At 43.1% G+C, this 26,486-nt stretch overlaps 1 protein-coding gene across 2 annotated transcripts in view; it reads right to left on the bottom strand.

Moving 5' to 3' along the window:
* LOC124777056 (serpin B6-like) overlaps positions 1-26,181 on the bottom strand; it is a 51,454-nt gene extending 25,273 nt beyond the window's left edge. The window contains exons 1-4 of one of the 2 annotated variants that reach the window (XM_047252327.1): positions 26,113-26,181; positions 16,244-16,333; positions 7,723-7,902; positions 2,830-3,034 (exon numbers count right to left, since the gene is read on the bottom strand). In XM_047252327.1, coding sequence (XP_047108283.1) covers positions 2,830-3,034; positions 7,723-7,902; positions 16,244-16,321 — 463 coding nt within the window. In that variant the 5' untranslated portion in view covers positions 16,322-16,333; positions 26,113-26,181. Of the gene's footprint in view, positions 1-2,829; positions 3,035-7,722; positions 7,903-16,243; positions 16,334-26,108 lie in introns of both variants that reach the window. The other variant, XM_047252328.1, reaches the window with a different exon arrangement.
* Between the last annotated feature and the right edge of the window lie 305 nt (positions 26,182-26,486).

Here is a 26,486-nt window from a genome sequence, read left to right as displayed (position 1 = left end):
AAAACTGTAGAGGAAGACAGAGATTGGAATACGTCAAGCAAATAATTGAGGACGTAGGTTGCAAGTGCTACTCTGAGATGAAGAGGTTAGCACAGGAAAGGAATTCGTGGCGGGCCGCATCAAACCAGTCAGTAGACTGATGACCAAAAAAAAATTGAAATCCTGAATAAAATCAACCTGCTTTCAAAGAAAAAAATGTGTTGCATTACTTATTGAAACCCCCTCACAAAAGTGAAAGCGTTTTTGTTCTTTTCGTCTTACTGCTATATTTCTGTTGCTCCGATGTGAGGAAATCGTCGTTGCTCACTTAAGTTACATTCTTGTGAAAAGTGTTTGGCAAAATTTGTTTGATTTGTTTCTATACGTTTCCAAGATTTTTGAGGAGATAATATTATATATCTTTTGCGTCTTGTCTTATTACATTCTGGTGAAAGGCTAGGCCACAAGCAGGGCCACTTTAAGGCACAAGTGGCTGCTTGGGGCACCAAGTGTAAAATTTGCACACAGGGTGTAATATAATTAATAGCGGATACTGACACGAGTGAAAGTGTAGGGTAACAGAAGCAAGAACATTCCAGTAAACACGGGTGCCCGAAAGAGCCGTTTGCGAACGTGAGACACCACTGTCTTCAGTATCGAGTACTGTCCTAGTTAGTATAACTGTATTTTAAATGTAACCGCTTAGAAGAAGTTCCCATCTAAGTGGACACAAATTTTTGCCAGGCCTAACCTAAAAAGAAGTACAATATTGCTTCTGCACGCTGTGTATTACAAATAACTGCCCACTCTTACCAGTTTAAGAAGAACTGACTTAGTGCACCATTAATAAATGTTATGTCTTTTATGTAGTGTTGTTAATGGTATCATTGAATGGATATAGAACGTTGGTGACTCTAGCATAGGGAAGCTGTTTCTTTGGCACATTTGGTACTGTTTCACGTTTGATTATACAGGGTTATTACAAATGATTGGAGCGATTTCACAGCTCTACAATGATTTTATTATTTGAGATATTTTCACAATGCTTTGCACACACATACAAAAACTCAAAAAGTTTTTTTAGGCATTCACAAATGTTCGATATGTGCCCCTTTAGTGATTCGGCAGACATCAAGCCGATAATCAAGTTCCTCCCACACTCGGCGCAGCATGTCCCCATTAATGAGTTCGAAAGCATCGTTGATGCGAGCTCGCAGTTCTGGCACGTTTATTGGTAGAGGAGGTTTAAACACTGAATCTTTCACATAACCCCACAGAAAGAAATCGCATGGGGTTAAGTCGGGAGAGCGTGGAGGCCATGACATAAATTGCTGATCATGATCTCCACCACGACCGATCCATCGGTTTTCCAATCTCCTGTTTAAGAAATGCCGAACATCATGATGGAAGTGCGGTGGAGCACCATCCTGTTGAAAGATGAAGTCGTCGCTGTCGGTCTCCAGCTGTGGCATGAGCCAATTTTCCAGCGTGTCCAGATACACGTGTCCTGTACGTTTTTTTCGCAGAAGAAAAAGGGGCCGTAAACTTTAAACCGTGAGATTGCACAAAACACGTTAACTTTTGGTGAATTGCGAATTTGTTGCACGAATGCGTGAGGATTCTCTACCGCCCAGATTCGCACATTGTGTCTGTTCGCTTCACCATTAAGAAAAAATGTTGCTTCATCACTGAAAACAAGTTTCGCACTGAAAGCATCCTCTTCCATGAGCTGTTGCAACCGCGCCGAAAATTCAAAGCGTTTGACTTTGTCATCGGGTGTCAGGGCTTGTAGCAATTGTAAACGGTAAGGCTTCTGCTTTAGCCTTTTCCGTAAGATTTTCCAAACCGTCGGCTGTGGTACGTTTAGCTCCCTGCTTGCTTTATTCGTCGACTTCCGCGGGCTACGCGTGAAACTTGCCCGCACGCGTTCAACCGTTTCTTCGCTCACTGCAGGCCGACCCGTTGATTTCCCCTTACAGAGGCATCCAGAAGTTTTAAACTCCGCATACCATCGCCGAATGGAGTTAGCAGTTGGTGGATCTTTGTTGAACTTCGTCCTGAAGTGTCGTTGCACTGTTATGACTGACTGATGTGAGTGCATTTCAAGCACAACATACGCTTTCTCGGCTCCTGTTGCTATTTTGTCTCACTGCGCTCTCGAGCGCTCTGGCGGCAGAAACCTGAAGTGCGGCTTCAGCCGATCAAAACTTTATGAGTTTTTCTACGTATCTGTAGTGTGTCGTGACCATATGTCAATGAATGGAGCTACAGTGAATTTATGAGATCGCTTCAATCATTTGTAGTAGCCCCGTAAGGCAGTCGCCAAGTCATTTCAGGGAGGACATTGTGCAGATTTTGTTACAGCCACCTGGTGGTCTTTCATGAAATACTAGTATATCTTTCATACTGTTACACATATCATACTGACATTTAGAAGTACTATTGTATTCGGTTTTGTAGTGAGCTACAAGTTGTTTCTGCATCTGTGGATGCATGGGATATTTTGAAGAATCAGGTATCTAATGCGTAAAACCTCTCAGCTGCACCCGTTTGGAAAGCCGAATTGGCTTCGTCTTACACATAGTGTCTTTCCGAGAGCAATTGTTATTATCAAGTGCGTTTTCATTTCTTTATGGCAGCGCTTATTGCGTGTAGGCTGCCACATCTTACATACGGCAAGCATAAATAATGATTCCCTTACGAAACGGGTGACGTGGAGCATGAATAAAGCAGAAATCATATAGGTAGCGCAAACTATTGGATGTTAAAAACGATTTATAGACATACTGACATTATTCTAAAGTCACGACAAAATTTGTAAATGATAAGATAAAACCTGAAGTCACTTACCTTTTCCAATTACTTCTTTTATTCTTCCATTCGTTATGCCTGCTACCCAAGAATTTATTGCTCCGGCCGCTCCTAGATCCTTAAAATCCATTTCTTCTGCTCCAGCCATGAATTTCTTCGCTGACTGCTTGAACCGCTCTTTAATGGTAAAATTCTGCTTCACAAATATCCTGTTCGCTACTCTAAGGATAACATCGTCGGATTCCTGAAGAAAAGTACGTAAACATTAATTACTGCTCTCAGCGAGCCACGTCTCCTTAAAAACAACAAACGGGGAAATGCTGTTTCCTGGAGTTTTAGATGACTAGAGGAAAGCGGCATTCGGAGAACACGAAACAAAATTTTCGTTGATTATTGCGGAACGGATCTTCTGCTCGCAGAGGACAGCTGAAAAGATAGTGGCGCCTGAACTATGTTCCGACCAGCACCGTAAAGTAATTTGCAAAGTATTTAAAAATTTAAAAAAATATTGCTCGGCAGAAGTTAGGTCAGTGGACCTGGTGGGAACTTCAAACAATTTCTTTGTAGGAGTCAACTTTGTGACACCAGCTTGCTCCGTTCGTGAGATCAAGAAGAGAGCTAAGGTTGTGATCCTGTTCCTCGATTTCGTAAATCCTTCACTACAGTTCCACACCGGCACCTACTAGAACAAAAGCATACACGAAGTATCTGACCACATATGCGATTGGATTTAAGATTTTCTAGTAAACAGAACTCGATTCAGCAGCGAAACCTAAGGCAGAGTGCCACTTCCTAGACTTTATGCAGATGATGCAGCACATAATACGACGAGCTCTCTTAGGCTGTTTCAATACAGGACGAGTCAGCTGCCCCTAGCGATGGGTTTCTTGCAAGCAACCCACAATGCCTTTAAAAAAATTAAAAAAAAAACATGATATTTTATATTCTCTCGCTCGCTATGTGCAAACTATTAGTCCTACAGAAAAAAATGAGAAGTACTTTTTGTAGAAAAATTAATGGAGTTGAATTATTTCTGTGATACGTTATCGCTGGAGGCCACTTTTGTGCGTTTTTCTTGAATAATACGAAGACTAGCCGGCTGCGGTGGCCGGGCGGTTCTAGGCGCTTCAGTCCGGAACCACGCGGCTTCTACGGTCGCAAGTTCGAATCCTGCCTCGGGCATGGATGTGTGTCATGTCCTTAGGTTAGTTAGGTTTACGTAGTTCTACGTCTAGGGGACTGATGACCTCAGATGTTAAGTCCCATACTGTTCAGAGCCATTTGAACCAATACGAAGACTACGGTCTGTAGCGAAAACGTGTCCCACCTCAAAATTTAACTTCAATAAATTTCCAACAAAGAGACCCTCTTTTTTTCTTTTTTTTTTAAAAAAAAAAAAAGGGAGAGAGTGAGATATAGAGACTAATGGGTTGCTTGTAGCAAGCGTGAGAATCTGAAAATAAAATTTTGCGCATACTATTTGAAGGCGTTGACGGTTGCATAAAACCCATCGGTAGGGGCAGCTGGATCACCATGTATATGGCAGTAGAGTGCATGAAGGTTACATTATTATAAAGGTGTTATTTAATTCAGAGATATTTCCAGATTACTACCGACTGACGCGAAAACTGGGAGTAAGAATGAATGTTGTTGAATGTCCTCTGGACGGCGAGATCGGATTAGACAAGGAGAGGAAGGCAATAGGGAGTGTTAGAGGAACCATCCTGGCACTCTCATAAATCGATTTGAGACTTGTGAAAACCCAAATCCGAGCGAGCGGAGAGGATTTGAACCCCGCTCTTGCGTAATTCAAGTGGGCTGTCTACTATTGCGCCATCCCAATTAGTGCAAAATGGTTCAAATGGCTCTGAGCACTATGCGGCTTAACTTCTGAGTTCATCAGTCGCCTAGAACTTAGAACTAATTAAACCTAACTAACCCAAGGACATCACACACATCCATGCCCGAGGCAGGATTGGAACCTGCGACCGTACCGGTCGCTCGGCTCCAGACTGTTGCGCCCAGAACCGGACGGCCACTCCGGCTGGCCAATTAGTGCAAAAGACTGCCAGAACCAATTAGTGCAAAAGACTGCCAGAACCAATTAGTGCTAAAGACTGCCGGAAGATATCCTTTTTTCTTTTTTTTTGGCGTTTCTCTACAGGACCAGCATTGTTATGTGTTGCTTTTGGCAATGTCAGTAATATTTTCTGGCAGGGTGCACCTTCCTGACACAACCATTCTCACCCTTGAGATGGTGTCTGTGTACCCCGCCTGCCTATGCATAGTGTATATCTCTCGTTCAAGTGTGATAATGTTTTATAAGTGTTTGCAAAGTGTGTATCTAAGGTGAGACATGGGTACCACCCCGGTATTTACCTGTCTGGAAGTGAGAATCCGCCTAAAAGTCGCATACAAGCGCGTGGGGCCTTCGATGAGGCGCAGGGTCGTCTCCGCACGCCCCTGAAGCGTGCGCTCCAGCATTCTCCGCTATCCGGGCGAGTATTCACATAAATAAACGTGAAGCAATGTGAGTAAAGAGACGAAAAGATCCGACGTCAGTTTATTACGCTGTCGCTGATCAGCCGCTGGACTCAGTCACAGCCGTTAAGTATCTAACATTTTCCGTCCGGGTAATTCAGGCGGAACGACCACACACATCTAGCAGCGAAGAAAGCAGATAAAAGGCTCAGATTTAATGGAGGAACAGAAGAAAGTGTAAGCCATACACAAAAGAGGTCATTTATAATTTCGTTCGACATTTTCTTGAACACTGAAACTTCCTAACAGATTGAAATTGCATGTCGGACCGACATGAGCGACTGAACTATTTTATTTTGTTTTTTTCTTTACTTTTCAATTGTCTTCTTTTTCCTACTCTCTTTTCTTTTTTAATATTAATTCTGGAAATTAAAATTCTTCGTGCTTAATTCCTTCTTCGGGATTAGGATATGCTTCCTGCTCCAGAAAAGAAAAGCGTTTCTGAAGAAGACAAATTCGTAAACATCCGATGTAAATATATGTGGTGGAAAGTGTGTTCTGTAGACATTTGTCTGGAGTGCAGCCTTGTACGGAAGTGCAACGTGGATGATAAACAGATCAGACAAAAATACTGCGCTACAGAAGAATGCTGGAGGTTAGATGGGTAGATCGCGTAATTAATGAGGAGGTACTGAATAAAACTGGGGAGAAAACTGAGAAACTTGTTTGATAGGACGCGGGATGAGACATTCAAAGTATTGTCAGTTTGGTTCTGGAGGGAAATGTAGGGAGTAAAAATTGCAGAAGGAGGCCAAAAGACGAGTACAATAAACAGTTTCAAACAGAAGTGGATTGCACTAATTATTCGGAGATGCAGAGATCTTCGCAGGATAAAGTGGCGTGTAGAGCTGCATTAAACCAGTTTTCGGACTTAATACCACAACAACAACGAAAACAAAGACAATGAACTCTCCGAGAGCGTAGTAGGTCCTCGTTGATTTACAGCTTGCATTTCTCGTTAAGGCAAACCGGGATATGATGACTACAAACTTTTGAAACTTTTCACTGTACTTTCTGCCACACCTTTGTCGCTTATAGACTACCACTGTAGCTGCTGTGGATAAGATTGTAAGTCCAGTACATCCGGGGTGGCTATGGTTACTTAGTGGTACAGTGCAATGGGCCACATACCAAGTATACAACCAGTGTTTGTTTCCTGAGCACTTGTGTGAATCCAGCTGGAAAAAATGACGCATAGTTTTTTGCCCCTGGCGAATCTGCATTTGGATCTAAACAAATGTATATATGTGCAACGCTGTCCGGTAACATTCTCTACACAAAGGGTACGATATTAGATTGATGTTGGATTTCTTGTCTCTAGTTTGAGCCTCCTCACAGATTACATCCAACTCTTATAGGACACGGAATATACTGTACGTAAACGTTCATAAATTAATAAAGTACGTTACCCAACAGATAAACTTATAGTTACAGTAGAGTGCACAACTGGAAAGCAGAATTGTTGATGAACATGCGATTGAGGATACAAATAAGAATGAAGGAAACTTTAAAATTACTTGAACAACCAAGAAAATAAAAACTCAGCTGCAGCATGCGTAGATGGTGTTTAAAACTTGGATGCTCGACCCTGAAGTATTACAACCCAGTAGTGACAATCAAAAATATTAAATTCATAAAAATAAAGTAAAATCGATACTATTCTTGAAATAATATAGCGAAGTTGAAATTTTCAGCGGCAAGTGCTTACACAAAAGCACTGAAGGTAGTTCCTTACGATTATAACTTAAGTGAGGAGGAAGACGTCCGGCATAATTTCAACACAAGCAAAAAAAAGATGCCACAGATGTCTTAGTTCTATTTCACAGAAGAGTGTAAGGACTTCAGACACTAAACATGAATACAGAGTGCTTATAAATTAAATCAAAAGAAGATATACAAAACCACAAGAAAGAAATATAAAAAAAATGAAAACAGAGAAAAGTTCCAGAAAGAAGTGATTCTGTGGATATGATGCGTTAAAAGAGTTGAAAAACTGTTAAGTTGCTTGCTGAAAGAGGAGAATGAAAAGGAATACGAAATGGAAGAATTAGTGTGAAGAAGCAAAACTTGTTAGTTGCAGAGGGATATCTATCAGCTGGAATGGTGTTTAGTGTAGTGTCTGGAATCGTGTAAACAGTGAAAATAGTATCAGATTTCTATGAAAGTTTCAAAATTTAACGAAACTTGACGAATAAGTGCAAGAGAGCACTTATAGGACCAACACTCACAACATCAAAATAAGACCTCTGAAATTTTGTTGTCAGTTGTCACTGCGATTGGATATAGGAAGAAATGCTTTCTATTGTTTAAAATGTCAAATAAATTCAGGATCCCACTGGTATTAAAAGAAACCTTACAAAGGTACGAAGTTTATAATATAATCATTTTCACCTTCAGCTGCTTCAGTATTTCACTGAAACCTTCTTCAGTGGCATTTTTGTCTTCAGGTAGACGCAAACCTCTCGCCATCTGCTGGGCTGTCCTTCCGCCAGCTCCGAGAAACGCAAGCGCCAGAATTACCTGTATGCTCCAGGGTGAGAAGAACAAGTTACCTTGCCCACCGGCCAACTCCTAGAAACAAAAACATAAATTGTTGACAAGCTATCTTCAGCAGATAGAAATATTTCTTATACAGCAATAATGTTGATTTAAAAGGACGCACCAGAAAAGCAGCTTAAGTGTGACCCAGAATTTGATACAACTACCCTGTGGGCGTACGTATTAATATCGTCTTCTTCTGCCTACTAAATCTCTACACAGCGCGTCACCTGCTTCTCGTGCTCAGTCTGTTCCTCGTTTTCCGATATTCTACAGTCATTCAACTTCGACGCCTCACCGCACATCCCAGCACCATCAGTATACAACAGAAAGTTGATGTCCACCTGGTCAGCGAAATCATGCATGTGCAAGGTGCATTCAAGTTCTAAGGCCTCCGATTTTACTTCTCCGGACTGGAAAGAGATAGAAACATGCGCATTGTTTTAAAATGAGGCCGCGTTCATTGTCAATACGTCCCAGAGATGGCAGCACCGTACGGCAGATGGAATTTTACCGCCAGCGGCGAGAATGACAACTGTTTTAAATACTTAAAATGGCGACGTTTTCCTTACTTGAACAGCGTGGAATCATTCGTTTTCTGAATTTGCGTGGTGTGAAACCAATTGAAATTCATCGACAGTTGAAGGAGACATGTGGTGATGGAGTTATGGATGTGTCGAAAATGCGTTCGTGGGTGCGACAGTTTAATGAAGGCAGAACATTGTGTGACAACAAACCGAAACAACCTCGGGCTCGCACAAGCCGGTCTGACGACATGATCGAGACAGTGGAGAGAACTGTTTTGGGGGATCGCCGAATGACTGTTGAACAGATCGCCTCCAGAGTTGGCATTTCTGTGGGTTCTGTGCACACAATCCGGCTTGACGACCTGAAAATGCAAAAAGCGTCATCCAGGTGGGTGCCACGAATGCTGACGGACGACCAGGCGGCTGCCCGTGTGGCATGTTGCCAAGCAATATTGACGCGCAACGACAGCATGAATGGGACTTTCTTTTCGTCGGTTGTGACAATGGATGAGACTTGGATGCCATTTTTCCATCCAGAAACAAAGCGCCAGTCAGCTCAATGGAAGCACACAGATTCACCGCCACCAAAAAAATTTCGGGTAACCGCCAGTGCTGAAAAAATGATGATGTCCATGTTCTGGGACAGCGAGGGCGTAATCCTTACCCATTGCATTCCAAAGGGCACTACGGTAACAGGTGCATCCTACGAAAATGTTTTGAAGAACAAATTTCTTCCTGCAGTGCAACAAAAACGTCCGGGAAGGGCTGCACTTGTGCTGTTTCACCAAGACAACGCACCCGCACATCGAGCTAACGTTACGCAACAGTTTCTTCGTGATAACAACTTTGAAATGATTCCTCATGCTCACTACTCACCTGACCTGGCTCCTAGTGACTTTTGGCTTTTTCCAACAATGAAAGACACTCTCCGTGGCCGCACATTCACCATCCGTGCTGCTATTGCCTCGCCGGCCGAAGTGGCCGTGCGGTTAAAGGCGCTGCAGTCTGGAACCGCAAGACCGCTACGGTCGCAGGTTCGAATCCTGCCTCGGGCATGGATGTTTGTGATGTCCTTAGGTTAGTTAGGTTTAACTAGTTCTAAGTTCTAGGGGACTAATGACCTGAGCAGTTGCGTCCCATAGTGCTCAGAGCCATTTGAACCATTTTGCTATTGCCTCAGCGATTTTCCAGTGGTCAAAACAGACTCATAAAGAAGCCTTCGCCGCTGCTATGGAATCATGGCGTCAGCGTTGTGAAAAATGTGTACGTCTGCAAGGTGATTACGTCGAGAAGCAACGCCTATGGAATCATGGCGTCAGCGTTGTGAAAAATGTGTACGTCTGCAGGGCGATTACGTCGAGAAGCAACGCCAGTTTCATCGATTTCGGGTGAGTAGTTAATTAGAAAAAAAATCGGAGGCCTTAGAACTTGAATGTACCTCGTACATAGAGAATAAAAACGCTCCTATCACGTTCCGTGGAGCACTGCTGACGATACCCTTGTCTCTGATGAACATTGGCCGTCGAGCCCAACATATTGGGTTCCGTTACTTAAAAAACTCTTCAAGCCACTCACATATCTGTGAGCCTGTTCTATATGCTCGTCTCTTTAACAGCTATCTGCCTAAGGGACTCCATTGTGCACCTAACGTTGGAGCTCCTGATAACTAGTAAATCCCTCCCTCCCCCCTCCCCCCTCCCCCTGTGTGCCTGGTCCGAACCTGCTGAAGGAGCGGCCACTTGTCCCTCGTACAGGGTGGCTGGGCGTGGCTAGGAGACCAGTGTCCACAATGACACTCCGCCTCGAGCTACGCAAGCGTATTGCCACCCGTCACTTTGAGGGCGGATCCACTAGTGACTAGGAGGTGCCTCGGCAGCAGAGCCTTTGAGCAAAACAAGCGATACCTGAGATGTCTCCGTTGCGACGCGCTAGACTCTCCACCATGGCTACAACCCCAAGGCAGCAGAATGAAAGTGACCGACTGGCGCTAAAAGCGCATTCAGTTGTTCCCGAAGTGCGGACCGAGCGAGGTGCCGCAGTGGTTAGCACACTGAAGGGCACAGGTTCAAACACGTGTCTAGCTAGCCCCCCTGATTTTCATGATTTCCCCAAAATTCCATCAGGCAAATGCCAGGATGGTTCCTCTGAAAACGCACAGCCGATTTCCATCCCCATCCTTCCCTAATGCGATGGGACCGGCGACCTTGCTGTTTGGTCCCTCCCCCAACTCAACCAACCAACCGACAAACTGCGGCCAGCTCCTCCTGTGTCCAAACACAACATACACACATCCTACCCATCCTAACAAGACCGATGGATAAAGTAAACTATAAAAGCATGCAGACTCCTAGATAAGCAACTTGCTACCCTCCTAACGTGTTATAAAGGGATGCTGATGCCTCAGTGAGCTATGTGGCTTGCTGTTCAAAAGAAATGAAAACTGCACTACAAACTGCACGAATTTACACTTCAAAATGCGACCTTACACCTCTTAACTAGGCATGTTTCTTACCAGTTAGACTATGTTTTTCATCAGCCCAGTACCGGAGCTCCCTTTTTAAAAAGCTTTTCTTTCTTGTGCCAAGTGCTTCTGTTGCTGCTTTAATTAGTACTTCCTTTATATTATTCCGTTCCTGGTTGATGTCGTCGGCCGTTATATTTAAACGTATGTATTCTTAAAGTCTTTTCTGGCATAGCAACCGGATATTGTCGTTTTGAAGTAAAAGTACTTCAAATATTGCATGATCATTATTTAACTTCTGTTTGGAAGATATCTTCCATCTTTTAATTAGACATGAGAGGTAATGCCTGAAATCTGGTATTCTAGGCACAGTATTGACAATGTAGATCTCGTAATATTGAATTCCCTAACGGTTTCCGAAACGGAATGTCCAACTACCATTCCGCGTTAGAAGTCTGTTAATTGTCAACGTACGGCCATAATTACGTCGGAAACCTTTTGCACATGGATCACCTGAGTACAATGACAGCTTCGGCAATGCAGTGCCTTTTCATACCTTGTGTAGCCGATACTACCGCTGCCCTTATATACAGGGTGGTCTATTGATCGTGACCAGGCCAAATATCTCACGAAATAAGCGTCAAACGAAAAAACTACAAAGAACGAAACTCGTCTAGCTTGAAGGGGGAAACTAGATGGCGCTATGGCTGGCCCGCTAGAAGGCGCTGCCATAGGTCAAACGGATATCAACTGCGTTTTATTTAAATAGGAACCCACATTTTTTATTGCATATTCGTGTGAATGTTTTAATTGGACCACTGTTTTCGCTTTGTGATAGATGGCGCTGTAATAGTCACAAACGTATAAGTACGTGGTATCACGTAACATTTACCGAGCGAGGTGGCGCAGTGGTTAGACACTGGACTCGCATTCGGGAGGACGACGGTTCAATCCCGCGTCCGGCCATCCTGATTTAGGTTTTCCGTGATTTCCCTAAATCACTCCAGGCAAATGCCGGGATGGTTCCTCTCAAAGGGCACGGCCGACTTCCTTCCCCATCGTTCCCTAATCCGATGAGACCGATGACCTCGCTGTCTGGTCTCCTTCCCCAAACAACCCAACCCAACGTAACATTCCGTCAGTGCGGACGGTATTTACTTCGTGATTCATTACCCATGTTAAAACGGACCGTTTACCAATTGCGGAAAAGGTCGATATCGATGTATGGCTATTGTGATCAAGATGCCCAACGGGCGTGTGCTATGTATGCTACTCGGTATCCTGGACGACATCATCCAAGTGTCCCGACCGTTCGCCGGATAGTTACGTTATTTAAGGAAACACGAAGTGTTCAGCCACGTGTGGAACGTCAACCACGACCTGCAACAAATGATGATGCCCAAGAAGGTGTTTTAGCTGCTGTCGCGGCTAATCCGCACATCAGTAGCAGAGAAATTGCGTGAGAATCCGGAATCTTAGAAACGTCGGTGCTGAGAATGCTACATCAACATCGATTGCACCCGTACCATATTTCTATGCACCAGGAATTGCATGGCGACGACTTTAAACGTCGTGTGCAGTTCTGCCACTGGGCGCAAGAGAAATTATGGGACGATGACAGATTTTTTGCACCCATTCTATTTGGCGTCATTCACCAACAGCGGTAACGTAAACCGGCATAATATTGGGCAACGGAAAATCCACGATGGTTGCGACAAGTGGAACATCAGCGACCTTGGCGGGTTAGTGTATGGTGCGACATTATGGGAGGAAGGAGAATTGGCCCCCATTTTATCGATGGCAATCTAAATGGTCCAATGTATGCTGATGTTCTACCGATGTTACTACAAGATGTTTCACTGCATGACAGAATGGCGATGTACGTCCAACATCATGGATGTCCGGCACATAGCTCGCGTGTGGTTGAAGCGGTATTGAATAGCATATTTCATGACAGGTGGATTCGTCGTCGAAGCAGCATACCATGGCCCGCATGTTCACCGGATCTGACGTCCCCAGATTCCTTTCTGTGGGGAAAGTTGAAGCATATTTGCTATCGTGATCCACGGACAACGCCTGACAACATGCGTCAGCGCATTGTCAATGCATGCGCGAACATTACGGAAGGCGAACTACTTGCTGTTGAGAGAAATGTCGTTACACGTATTGCCAAATGCATTGAGGTTGACGGACATCATTTTGAGCATTTATTGCATTAATGTGGTATTTACAGGTAATCACGCTGTAACAGCATGCGTTCTCAGAAATGATAAGTTCACAAAGGTATATGTATCACATTGGAACAACCGAAATAAAATGTTCAAACGTACCTACGTTCTGTATTTTAATTTAAAAAACCTACCAGTTACCAACTGTTCGTCTAAAATTGTGAGCCACATGTTTGTGACTATTGCAGCGCCATCTATCACAAAGCGGAAAAAAGTGGTCCAACTAAAACATTCATATTTCTTTACGTACTACACGAATATGTAATAAAAAATGTGTGTTCCTATTTTTAAAAAAACGCAGTTGATATCCGTTTGACCTATGGTAGCGCCTTCTAGCGGGCCAGCCATAGCGCCATCTGGTTTCCCCCTTCAAGCTAGACGAGTTTCGTTCTTTGTAGTTTTTTCGTTTGATGCTTATTTCGTGAGATATTTGACCCGGTCACGATCAATGGACCACTCTGTATATGCACACCGCTATCCCACGGCTTCTGTCACCTCAGTGTAAGTAGGGGATCCCTAGGAAAGACAGGGAAATAACAGATCAGGCAATAGACTGAAGTGGAAATTTGAAAGTGGTTGTTATCACAGTGGAATGGAGATTGGCGGCGCGCAGAGCACAGCATCCGACCGGCGAAGGCCCGTGAGTCGCCCTCGTTCGCCACGGCTCGCTGTACACGCCGGTTTAACATGGGCTAGTGCGCGAGTGCGGGGTAACATCCGCACAAGAATACACAGGGCATAGCACATCACAACGAAGCGCGCGATGTAGCGCTCAGTGAAGGAACAGCATCGTGCCTGCGCTCTCTGCAGCTCCACAGCCTGTCAACCTATGTAGAAGAACACACGCCCCACTGAGATCCGTAAGGTCATAGCCGCTCGATAAGTGGCTGTGTCATCAGGCCAGGTAGTGTGAGGTGATCTTTAGCAACTTCCCCCCCAAATTATGTGAACTTTGTTCTTCTTTATCTCGAGCACCACAGCCGCACAAGACCACGCGGATCAGCCGCGCGCCTGCACGTATGTGAAATTGCTTCGATCGATTTCAAAAAGAAATTTCCATATACAGTTTTCCGTAGCTTTATAAACATTACTGAAGTATCTTGTGGTCTACAGAAATTAATTTTACGCCGATGGAAGATATTCTGCTCATATCTTCTGTATTTTTTTTATGTGGCACTATTAACCGAGTTATCTAGATACATCTATTATCTACGTCTACATCTACATCTACATCTACATGGTTACTCTGCAATTCACACCTAAGTGCCTGGTAGAGGGGTCATCGAACCATTTTCATACTACTTCTCTACCATTCCACTCTCGAATGGCGCGTGGGAAAAAGGAACACCTAAATCTTTCCGTTCGAGCTCTGATTTCTCTTATTTTATTGCGATGATCATTTCTCCCTATGAAGGTGGGTGTCAACAAAATATTTTCGCATTCGGAAGAGAAAGTTGGTGATTGAAATTTCGTAAATATATCTCGCCGCAAAGAAAACCGCCTTTGTTTCAGTGACTGCCACCCCAACTCGCGTATCATATCAGTGTCGCTCTCACCCCTATTGCGCGGTAACACGAAACGAGCTGCCCTTCTTTGCACTTTTCCGATGTCCTCCGTCAATCCTACCTGGTAAGGATCTCACACCGCCCAGCAATATTTCAGCAGAGGACGGACAAGTGTAATGTAGGTTGTCTCTTTAGTGGGTTCGTCGCATCTTCTAAGTGTTCTGCCAACAAAGCTCAGTCTTTGTTTCACCTTCCCCACGATATTATCTATGTGGTCTTTCCAGTTTAAGTTGCTCGTCATTGTAATTCTTAAGTATTTAATCGAATTGACAGAACTTAGAGCCGGCCGGTGTGGCCGTGCGGTTCTAGGCGCTTCAGTCTGGAACCGCGTGACCGTTACGGTCGCAGGTTCGAATCCTGCCTTGGGCATGGATGTGTGTGATGTCCTTAGGTTAGTTACGTTTAAGTAGTTCTAAGTTCTAGGAGATTTATGACCACAGATGTTAAGTCCCATAGTGCTCAGAGTCAGAACAGCACTTAGATTTGTGCGATGTTTAGTATATCCAAAATTTATCGGATTTCCTTTGTGGATGTGGATGACCTCGCACTTTTCTTTGTTTAGTGCCAATTGCCACTTTTCGCACCATACAGAAATTCTCTCTAGATCATTTTGTAATTGGAATTGATCGTCTGATGATTTTACTAGACGGTAAATTACTGCGTCATCTGCAAACCATGTAATGGGGCTGCTCAGATTATCACCTAGACAATTTATGTAAATCAGAAACAGCAGAGGGACTATGACACTACCTTGCGGAACGCCAGATATCACTTCTGTTCTACTCGATGATTTACCGTCTATCACGACGAAGTGTGACCTCTCTGAGAGGAAATCACGAATGCAATCACACAATTACGCTAAAACTGTAATTAAGCGACTATGTAAAAAATATCCTCAATCGCAATGCTTTGTCATAACTACACTTAACTGAATGCACGACCCAGTAGCTAAATACTAAGCTATTTCGATCCCTTCACATGAAGACGCAAGTACGCTTCAAATGGCTCTGAGCACTATGGGACTCAACTGCTGAGGTCATTAGTCGCCTAGAACTTAGAACTAGTTAAACCTAAGGACATTACAAACATCCATGCCCGAGGCAGGATTCGAACCTGCGACCGTAGCGGTCTCGCGGTTCCAGACTGCAGCGCCTTTAACCGCACGGCCACTTCGGCCGGCAAGTACGCTTCCCCCCTCCCCTCCCCCCCCCCCCTCCCACCACTAACCCCACCCCACACAAAGATTCATTAGACCTCTCTCTTTCTTCCGATATTTGCTGAGTGCGTTTGAGTTCTCTCAGAGATCTGTTCTGATATCCATCATTGCTGTTGCACACACGTCAGTGGGTCAAGGTCCCTCAACATTTGTTATGTTGGAGGTGGAGTTACATGCTTGTCAAGACTCTTCTCTACAATCTCATTTCAGTTCCCACTTCCTGCTTTACGCTTCCTCGCACAACCAGAATACGCCATTTCTCGATCTTAGCTACAGGCACAGACAGTATGTCTCCTAGCGTACTAATAACAAGAACACAGCGGAGGTGGCAGCCTTTCGGTGTAGTGAAGAATGTGAGACATTGCGTGGAGTCTTACCCTGTACATGTCAGATGTGAAGAGGTCATTCGCTCGAGACACTGTCTGCACAGCATCACTGAAATCTCCGTCGGCCATTTTGTCGAGAACCTGGAAGGACAAAGGACAGCAATTTTAAGATGATACATCATAAGTTAAAAATTACGTGCTTATTTCATATTATAAACAACACAAATAGGTGGAAAAACTAAAATCAAAGAAATGGAGAAACAAGAAAGGAAAATTCTCAGGAAAAATTTTGGCCCGATACAAGAGCAAGGAATCTGGAAGAAGAGACCAACATCAGAATTATATAAATAAACAGACAAGCTTTCGGATACAATAAGGAAAAGAAGAATGCAGTTCTACGGACATATCCACAGGATGAATGAAAACAGAATTTCAAAGCGAATTGTTAAAGTCATTAACTTAGGCAGGGGAAAAACAAAATGGATAAAAGAAATTGAAGAGGACCTCAGACAAGCACACATAACAGTAAACGATGCAGAAAATAGAACTGAATTCAGGAACATCATCAAAAAACATAAATTTGACACCACAACACAGAAGAGACCAGGATGCAAATGGACAGCGGAGCGAAAGAAACAACACTGTGAACACATGGAGAAATAAAAATCAAAAGGATTGAGATTTCGTGTCATGATTTAAACAGGTACGTGAGTCGCATCATGCACAAACCACATGGTTATTGTTACTGAGTTCAGACAGTGACGTTAATATGATGTTCCTGTCTAACCTGAACTGAGCAGTGAGAGTTTGTGCTAGTCCAGAAATTTTTGTTCTGCAAATTTGTAATAACTGTTTCTAATGACAAGACAAACAACAGACAGGCAGTTAGAGAAACATAACATTTGCAAAAATTCTCCCATTGTTTGCGATCGGAAGATGAAAGACGCTTCAGATTTGTAAGATGAAAACTTGGAGATCTGAACCCTGTCCTTCTTAATGCAAGTCAAGGTGCTTAATATCCGCAGCACAAAAAGCGAGCGCAGAGCGCGAAACAATCCCCATTATTTATGTTGTAACGCCGGAAATGCATATCCTCCTATTTCCATCTGTTATACTATAAATTCTTTTCCTTTATTTGTTACCTGAAGATATGACATTTCTGTGTCTTTATATATTGTAATTATTTACTATTTGTGTATGCATTCATGTCGATGTATAATTGGTTTGTTTTGTAAATATTATTTGTATTTTTACGCTGGGTCTGGCCTAGGGAAAACTATGCTATCGAACGATTACATCGATAGGTCGTGTGGAGAACCAAAGTGTTTAGGATCTTTGGTAGTGTGAACTCTGCCGCAAGGAGCGCGGGCAGAGCTGAGTCTGGCTGGAGGAGGGCAGTGGAGCACGTGTGTTGTGTGACTCTTCCGCGAGTTGCCGCGCTTTCGGGGTTTGGCAGCATGTAATTGCACTCGACTTGCTACGATAGTTTCTGACACGGTGTCGCGGACGGGAAGCATTAGCTGGCGCACATCAAGAGCCCGTTTCGCCTGGTGACCGTGTCGAGAAGAAGGCGCGCCAACATCCAGCTACTGCAAACAGCGACGGCCGACAATGAGTGACTGTCGCCACCTCCTCGATCGACGACTTCAAACCTTCAATCAACCAACAAGGAAGAGTGGAAGCACGTAAAGTTTTAGAACTGTATGGTAGACCTCAGCTTTTCAAACTGTTTCAAAATTACAGCAACGTAGCATGAACCTTTGTTGCTCATTGTCCCAATTGTATTACCAAGCAGGGTCCCTTCCTTTTCCGGAATGAACCCGAGTGTCGTTGAAATTCAAACGCCAGCATTAAAGTAGTATCATTCCATTTCACTGCTTTAATTTCAAAATTCAGCTTAAGTATTCATAGCTGGCTACAATATTTAGATTACACAAGCACAAATTAAGAGTGCAAGTTTTGTTACCGTATTTTAGCTTACCTGTGACTGCAGCTCAGCTTGGTATGCACTAAATTTTACTATTGTTAATTGTTCAGAATCATTTAATTCAAGTTCAAAGTTAAATCTCTTATTTCTAAACTGCGTAGCTTCAAGTAGCTTTTGAAATAATTGTTGAGGTAGCCCAAGACTAACCTTATTTTACTGAATTTCGCAGTGCTTCAGAAACAAAACTCACTATTAATTTCAGTCACTAAATTAACTTTCAAGTTTCCGGTTTTATTAATTCTTTTGCTAAATTAAGTCAGAGTGTAGCGAAATTTGTTACTTCTGACAATCATTCAGTTTTCACACAACACGTGTCAACCTTCAGTTGCCACGCTTTTAGTGCTAATTATATGTGCAATAACCTTTCTTTTTCGGTTATTATAGTAGTTGTCCATAGGACTGGGACCGTAATTTTTTCCAAATCTCAAATGTCTAATTAACGCCAATTAATTGTTAACGTAACAGCCGCACATTTACTTTCTTTTTTTATTTTACCCTTTTCTCAAAATCAATTTTCACCAGTTTCATTTGCATTTTTCCTTTCATTTAGATGTAACCCTTTCCTCCCTCTTTACCGACAAATTAACTTCGGCGACGATTGCTTTTCCCAAATTTCCATTAGGTACACGGGGTTTAATTTTTCACTGTCATTGAGGTGGATAAATGAGGGGGAGGTTACAATGTCACGTATGTACATGCACATCTGACACGTGGGGAGGTGCTGGCGCCAGTCGCTTTCTCCGTTCGATTCACCCGGATCCATTGTTTCCCTATGGCGTTGCTTATCTTTGCCTCGTTGGCCGGTGGTGGTGCTGGTGGGCTGGCAGGGAGACTGGGTTTTAGCTTCGGAACGGCCGGTACGTGTCGCTGCTCAGAGAGTGAAACTTGTGTTTGCGTGGAGTTAGCTGAATTTGACCGGTGTATGTGGCCCGGAGTGCGGAAGCGGTCCTGTTGTTGCAAGTTCTTGAGGCGTGACTGGGCCATAGTCTTCTACACAGGACGCTGAGCAATGTGTTATTCATTTTGGCTAGTGGAGTTGAACTATGTGCCACGCAGCTGTCTACTGAAGAAGTAGACATTCAAGCTTTCTAGTTTTGCACTCGGGCCTACCCGTGTTATCACTAGCTTCTACCTTTTCTTATGAGTGCCAATACTGTATTGGAACTGCGACGCACTGGTGTAATAACAATATGCTTTGTCTTATCGTTGCCCTTCTATAAAACTAGTCTGTTTGTGCTGGGGCAATTTTACATATTCTGATATTTGAGGTCTACAGTTAATTCTTTTAACCATTTTTAATTTGCCTTTGTCTTGATGTGATCTATCCTTGTAGAATTTTATCTGACTATATTCTGGGGCTGTTAACATTGTTTCTTTTGGCGACGCCTTGGCCGGCCAGTACCAGAGGGAACGGGAGATTCTTTAGGCCGCGGGGAAAATGGCAACCGATACGGCGGCCACTGAGTTCTTCGGGTTGCAGTGAGTGGGGATCTTGCATTAAGTTAAGTTTCCTCTGCATTGGGACGCCAAGGCATCTGTTCCGTTTGCTATACTGCTGATATACAGGGTGTTACAAAAAGGTGCGGCCAAACTTTCAGGAAACATTCTTCACGCACAAAGAAAGAAAATATGTTATGGACATTTGTCCGGAAACGCTTACTTTCCATGTTAGAGCTCATTTTATTACTTCTCTTCAAATCACATTAATCATGGAATGTAAACACACAGCAACAGAACGTACCAGCGTGACTTCAAACACTTTGTTACAGGAAATGTTCAAAATGTCCTCCGTTAGCGAGGATACAAGCATGCACCCTCCGTCGCATGGAATCCCTGAAGCGCTGATGCAGCCCTGGAGAATGGCGTACTGTATCACAGCCGTTCACAATACGACCACGAAGAGTCTCTACATTTGGTACCGCGGTTGCGTAGACAAGAGCTTTCAAATGCCCTCATAAATGAAAGTCAAGAGGGTTGAGGTCAGGAGTGCGTGGAGGCCATGGAATTGGTCCGCCTCCACCAATCCATCGGTCACCGAATCTGTTGTTGAGAAGCGTACGAACACTTCGACTGTAATGTGCAGGAGCTCCATCGTGCATGAACCACATGTTGTGTCGTACTTGTAAAGGCACATGTTTTAGCAGCACAGGTAGAGTATCCCGTATGAAATCATGGCGGTGAACCGAGGAAGTACAGTACATACTGACGTAATTAAAATGAACTCTAACATGGAAATTAAGCGTTTCCGGACACATGTCCACATAACATCTTTTCTTTATTTGTGTGTGAGGAATGTTTCCTGAAAGTCTGGCCGTACCTTTTTGTAACACCCTGTATTTACCTTCAAAATCATAAAGGAAAGAGACTAGTGTTCTTAATTATACCTTACGTGCACCGGAAGTTGAACTTATGTACATGTTAAAGAGAATACTTGATGGGTAGCGGAAAATTGGAAAATATGTGAATTGTCTTACTGCGCTTGCCCAGGTGACCTATTTAAAAGAAACTTATTTCACCTTTATTATTCAAGTGCCCTTTGTTAAATGAAACTGATTTTACCTTTTATTGTTGTAGTGCTTACAGTTAGTATAGATGAACCATGGACCTTGCCGTTGGTGGGGAGGCTTGCGTGCCTCAGCGATACAGATAGCCGTATCGTAGGTACAACCACAACGGAGGGGTATCTGTTGAGAGGCCAGACAAACGTGTGGTTCCTGAAGAGGGGCAGCAGCCTTTTCAGTAGTTGCAAGGGCAACAGTCTGGATGATTGACTGATCTGGCCTTGTAACAATAACCAAAACGGCCTTGCTGTGCTGGTACTGCGAACGGCTGAAAGCAAGGGGAAACTACGGCCGTAATTTTTCCCGAGGGCATGCAGCTTTACTGTATGATTAAATGATGATGGCGTCCTCTTGGGTAAAATATTCCGGAGGTAAAATAGTCCCCCATTCGGATCTCCGGGCGGGGACTACTCAAGAGGATGTCGTTATCAGGAGAAAGAAAACTGGCGTTCTACGGATCGGAGCGTGGAATGTCAGATCCCTTAATCGGGCAGGTAGGTTAGAAAATTTAAAAAGGGAAATGGATAGGTTAAAGTTAGATATAGTCGGAATTAGTGAAGTTCGGTGGCAGGAGGAACAAGACTTCTGGTCAGGTGACTACAGGGTTATAAACACAAAGTCAAATAGGGGTAATGCAGGAGTAGGTTTAATAATGAATAGGAAAATAGGAATGCGGGTAAGCTACTACAAACAGCATAGTGAACGCATTATTGTGGCCAAGATAGATACGAAGCCCACACCTACTACAGTAGTACAAGTTTATATGCCAACTAGCTCTGCAGATGACGAAGAAATTGAAGAAATGTATGATGAAATAAAAGAAATTATTCAGATTGTGAAGGGAGACGAAAATTTAATAGTCATGGGTGACTGGAATTCGAGTGTAGGAAAAGGGAGAGAAGGAAACGTAGTAGGTGAATATGGATTGGGGCTAAGAAATGAAAGAGGAAGCCGCCTGATAGAATTTTGCACAGAGCACAACTTAATCATAGCTAACACTTGGTTTAAGAATCATGATAGAAGGTTGTATACATGGAAGAACCCTGGAGATACTAAAAGGTATCAGATAGATTATATAATGGTAAGACAGAGATTTAGGAACCAGGTTTTAAATTGTAAGACATTTCCAGGGGCAGATGTGGATTCTGACCACAATCTATTGGTTATGACCTGTAGATTAAAACTGAAGAAACTGCAAAAAGGTGGGAATTTAAGGAGATGGGACCTGGATAAACTAAAAGAACCAAAGGTTGTACAGAGATTCAGGGAGAGCATAAGGGAGCAATTGACAGGAATGGGGGAAATAAATACAGTAGAAGAAGAATGGGTAGCTCTGAGGGATGAAGTAGTGAAGGCAGCAGACGATCAAGTAGGTAAAAAGAAGAGGGTTAGTAGAAATCCTTGGGCAACAGAAGAAATATTGAATTTAATTGATGAAAGGAGAAAATATAAAAATGCAGTAAATGAAGCAGGCAAAAAGGAATACAAACGTCTCAAAAATGAGATAGACAGGAAGTGCAAAATGGCTAAGCAGGGATGGCTAGAGGACAAATGTAAGGATGTAGAGGCTTATCTCACTAGGGGTAAGATAGATACTGTCTTCAGGAAAATTAAAGAGACCTTTGGAGATAAGAGAACCACATGTATGAACATCAAGAGCTCAGATGGAAACCCAGTTCTAAGCAAAGAAGGGAAAGCAGAAAGGTGGAAGGAGTATATAGAGGGTCTATACAAGGGCGATGCACTTGAGGACAATATTATGGAAATGGAAGAGGATGTAGATGGAGATGAAATGGGAGATACGATACTGCGTGAAGAGTTTGACAGAGCACTGAAGGACCTGAGTCGAAACAAGGCCCCCGGAGTAGACAACATTCCATTGGAACTACTGACGGCCTTGGGAGAGCCAGTCCTGACAAAACTCTACCATGTGGTGAGCAAGATATATGAAACAGGCGAAATACCCTCAGACTTCAAGAAGAATATAATAATTCCAATCCCAAAGAAAGCAGGTGTTGACAGATGTGAAAATTACCGAACTATCAGTTTAATAAGCCACAGCTGCAAAGTACTAACACGAATTCTTTACAGACGAATGGAAAAACTAGTAGAAGCCGACCTCGGGGAAGATCAGTTTGGATTCCGTAGAAATACTGGAACACGTGAGGCAATACTGACCTTACGACTTATCTTAGAAGAAAGATTAAGGAAAGGTAAACCTACGTTTCTAGCATTTGTAGACTTAGAGAAAGCTTTTGACAATGTTGACTGGAATACTCTCTTCCAAATTCTAAAGGTGGCAGGGGTAAAATACAGGGAGCGAAAGGCTATTTACAACTTGTACAGAAACCAGATGGCAGTTATAAGAGTTGAGGGACACGAAAGGGAAGCAGTGGTTGGGAAGGGAGTAAGACAGGGCTGTAGCCTCTCCCCGATGTTATTCAATCTCTATATTGAGCAAGCAGTAAAGGAAACAAAAGAAAAATTTGGAGTAGGTATTAAAATCCATGGAGAAGAAATAAAAACTTTGAGGTTCGCCGATGACATTGTAATTCTGTCAGAGACAGCAAAGGACTTGGAAGAGCAGTTGAACGGAATGGATGGTGTCTTGAAGGGAGGATATAAGATGAACATCAACAAAAGAAAAACGAGGATAATGGAATGTAGTCGAGTTAAGTCGGGTGATGCTGAGGGTATTAGATTAGGAAATGAGACACTTAAAGTAGTAAAGGAGTTTTGCTATTTGGGGAGCAAAATAACTGATGATGGACGAAGTAGAGAGGATATAAAATGTAGACTGGCAATGGCAAGGAAATCGTTTCTGAAGAAGAGAAATTTGTTAACATCGAGTATAGATTTAAGTGTGAGGAAGTCGTTTCTGAAAGTATTTGTATGGAGTGTAGCCATGTATGGAAGTGAAACATGGACGATAAATAGTTTGGACAAGAAGAGAATAGAAGCTTTCGAAATGTGGTGCTACAGAAGAATGCTGAAGATTAGATGGGTAGATCACACAACTAATGAGGAAGTTTTGAATAGGATTGGGGAGAAGAGAAGTTTGTGGCACAACTTGACCAGAAGAAGGGATCGGTTGGTAGGACATGTTCTGAGGCATCAAGGGATCACCAATTTAGTATTGGAGGGCAGCGTGGAGGGTAAAAATCATAGGGGGAGACCAAGAGATGAATACACTAAGCAGATTCAGAAGGATGTAGGTTGCAGTAGGTACTGGGAGATGAAGAAGCTTGCACAGGATAGAGTAGCATGGAGAGCTGCATCAAACCAGTCTCAGGACTGAAGACCACAACAACAACAACAACAAGAAGTTCTTGTTTGCGCCTAATTCAATTAGTAAGGTATTGTGGAATGTTTTTTCTGACTTGTGAATAAGCGACACTTGTAGAAAATTTTTGGTAAATACTATGCCCTTTGGATTAAACTGTTGATCAATAATAAATTAGTTGTATCTTGCTAGTCCTATATACTTGTTATTATTTCACTTGTCACCGGTTTGCACGCAAACTCCACGTTGCAACATCTATACACTGTTAAGCTACCTAACAATGTATGACAGATGGCACCACAGGTACCACAAAAATTTTCACCATTTCCTGCTACAATCTGGAATTGCTTCCGGGAAGATACCGTACTTTAATAAGAGTAGTTGTGTTGGTGTGATTCACAGTGAAGACTTCGAACCCAGTCAAGCAGCAAGGAGCCAGTCGCCTGCGACATTCTGCTGCTGAGCTCAAGAATACTACTGACGTAGCATTCTGCGATACAGCTATCTACTGTAGTGATGCCGAATTTCCAGATGCTGTGACACAACGCTGCACTGCATCAGAGGAGGTAGGCTCCTACGTAGCTGGATAGAACGGCTATAAACATGATTACTCTGCAATTCACACTTCAGAGCCTGCCAGAGAGTTCATCGAACCACGTTCAGACTATTTCTCTATTGATGTACTCTCGATCAGAGCGCGGGAAGGACACTTAAATCTTTGTGTGCGAACTCCGATGACCATATCTCCCTATGCAGGTAGGTGACAACAAAATACATTCACAATCTGGAGTGAAAGTTCGTGATTGAAATTTCGTGAAAATATCTCGACGCAGCGAAAAACGCTCTTGTTTAATGATTGCCACTCCCGCTTGCACATCGTAGCCGTGACAATCTCTCCTCTCATTTGCGATAGTACAAAAGGAGCTGACTTTTGATCTTTATTGATGTCCTCGGTCTTATCTGTTAAAACGCCTTGCGCGTAGTGCGTGGTAGTATTCTAGAAAAGAACGTACAAACGTTGTGCAGGCAGTCTCTTTAGTAGACCTGTTGGATCTCCTAAGTGTTCTCCCAGTGAAACGCAGTCTTCGGTACTGCTTCCCACAACAATGCCTACGTGATTGTTCCAATTTAAGCTATTCGTAATTGTAATTCGTAAGTATTTAGATGAATTGACAGCTCACACTTTTCATTGTATAGAGTCGATTGCCACTTTCCGCGCCATACAGATATAGATATTTTCTCTATATCATTTTTCAGTTGGTTTTGATATATATATATATATATATATATATATATATATATATATATATATATATATATTAATTAGGAACAGCAAGCATGAAGGTTCTTACATCGCAGTCAAGTGAACGATTTGTCATCCGATTGTTTTCTCCTTGCCTTAAATCCCCTGTAACTAAAGCTTCTCATTTCTGTGATTTGCTTGAAAATACGGTTTTTTCGTCACAGGCCATGATCCCAATAGCGACTGGAAGCGTATGGAACACTACGATTCGAAAACTATCAAAACGAAGACAATCATGAAATAACATCCCTCTGTCATAAATGACTGTTTCCAATTTCTGGTCCTATAAGCCACTGTCTTCAACACAGTTGATTTATCTAGTTGCCAATAGAGAGAGAGACGAGAATGGAATGGCTCATTTCTCGCCTTCATCAGTTTCATACCATCCCAGTGACAATTACAAGAACACTACCATTCAATAGACATTTTTAAATGCATCAGGAATACGGCAGGTCGGGAAAGAAAATCTATATAACCATACTTCGCAATCCTCCACATTCCCTCCTCCCCCACACCTCCTTTACTTTTAAGTTCTTAAACTGCACAGGGGAAGAACGTCTCCAGGAAGTCTTTGTACGAGTTCTTTGAAAAATTCCCACGTCAAATTTCGGGACACCTAACGTTACTGCACTGAATAAAAAGCTGCTCTGAACTCTAGCAGACTCTTTGAATTGCAGTTATCCGTGAGACAGTTTTGTATTGATATCAAACACGATCACAGCTTTAAATAATCCGAGGTTTTTTTATAACTAGTAGGCCTCTAGTATCAATAATCCACGTACTTACTCAGTAGGAGTCGGGAAGCCACACAGTCTGTGGTGTGACGCCAGCAAACTGAAGAGCGTGTTGAGACCGAGATGCTATTTCAAGGCCCTGGAGGATCTTTCTTTTTCGTCTTTCACGGAAGACGTAATCCGCAACAAATTGCCCGTGCAGGTTCTGCGCGTGGAGAGGAAGGAACCTGACCGGTTTTTATATCGCATACCCATCCCAGTCACGACAGGTATTCCGCAGTATTATTCCCTCCGCCCAGCCAAGTCTCTCCCCCCCCCTCTCTCTCCCTCTCCTTCTCCCTCTCCCTCTCCCTCTCTTTGACGACCCCTCCACCTCACACACGAAACTGAACAAGAGGGAAAAAAAAGGTACTCAGTTAAAGTTGC

This window comes from Schistocerca piceifrons, chromosome 2, assembly GCF_021461385.2.
Source record: "Schistocerca piceifrons isolate TAMUIC-IGC-003096 chromosome 2, iqSchPice1.1, whole genome shotgun sequence".
Lineage (NCBI taxonomy): Eukaryota > Metazoa > Arthropoda > Insecta > Orthoptera > Acrididae > Schistocerca > Schistocerca piceifrons.
Note: the sequence above shows the minus strand (reverse complement) of the source record. Positions and strands in the feature narration are given on the sequence as shown.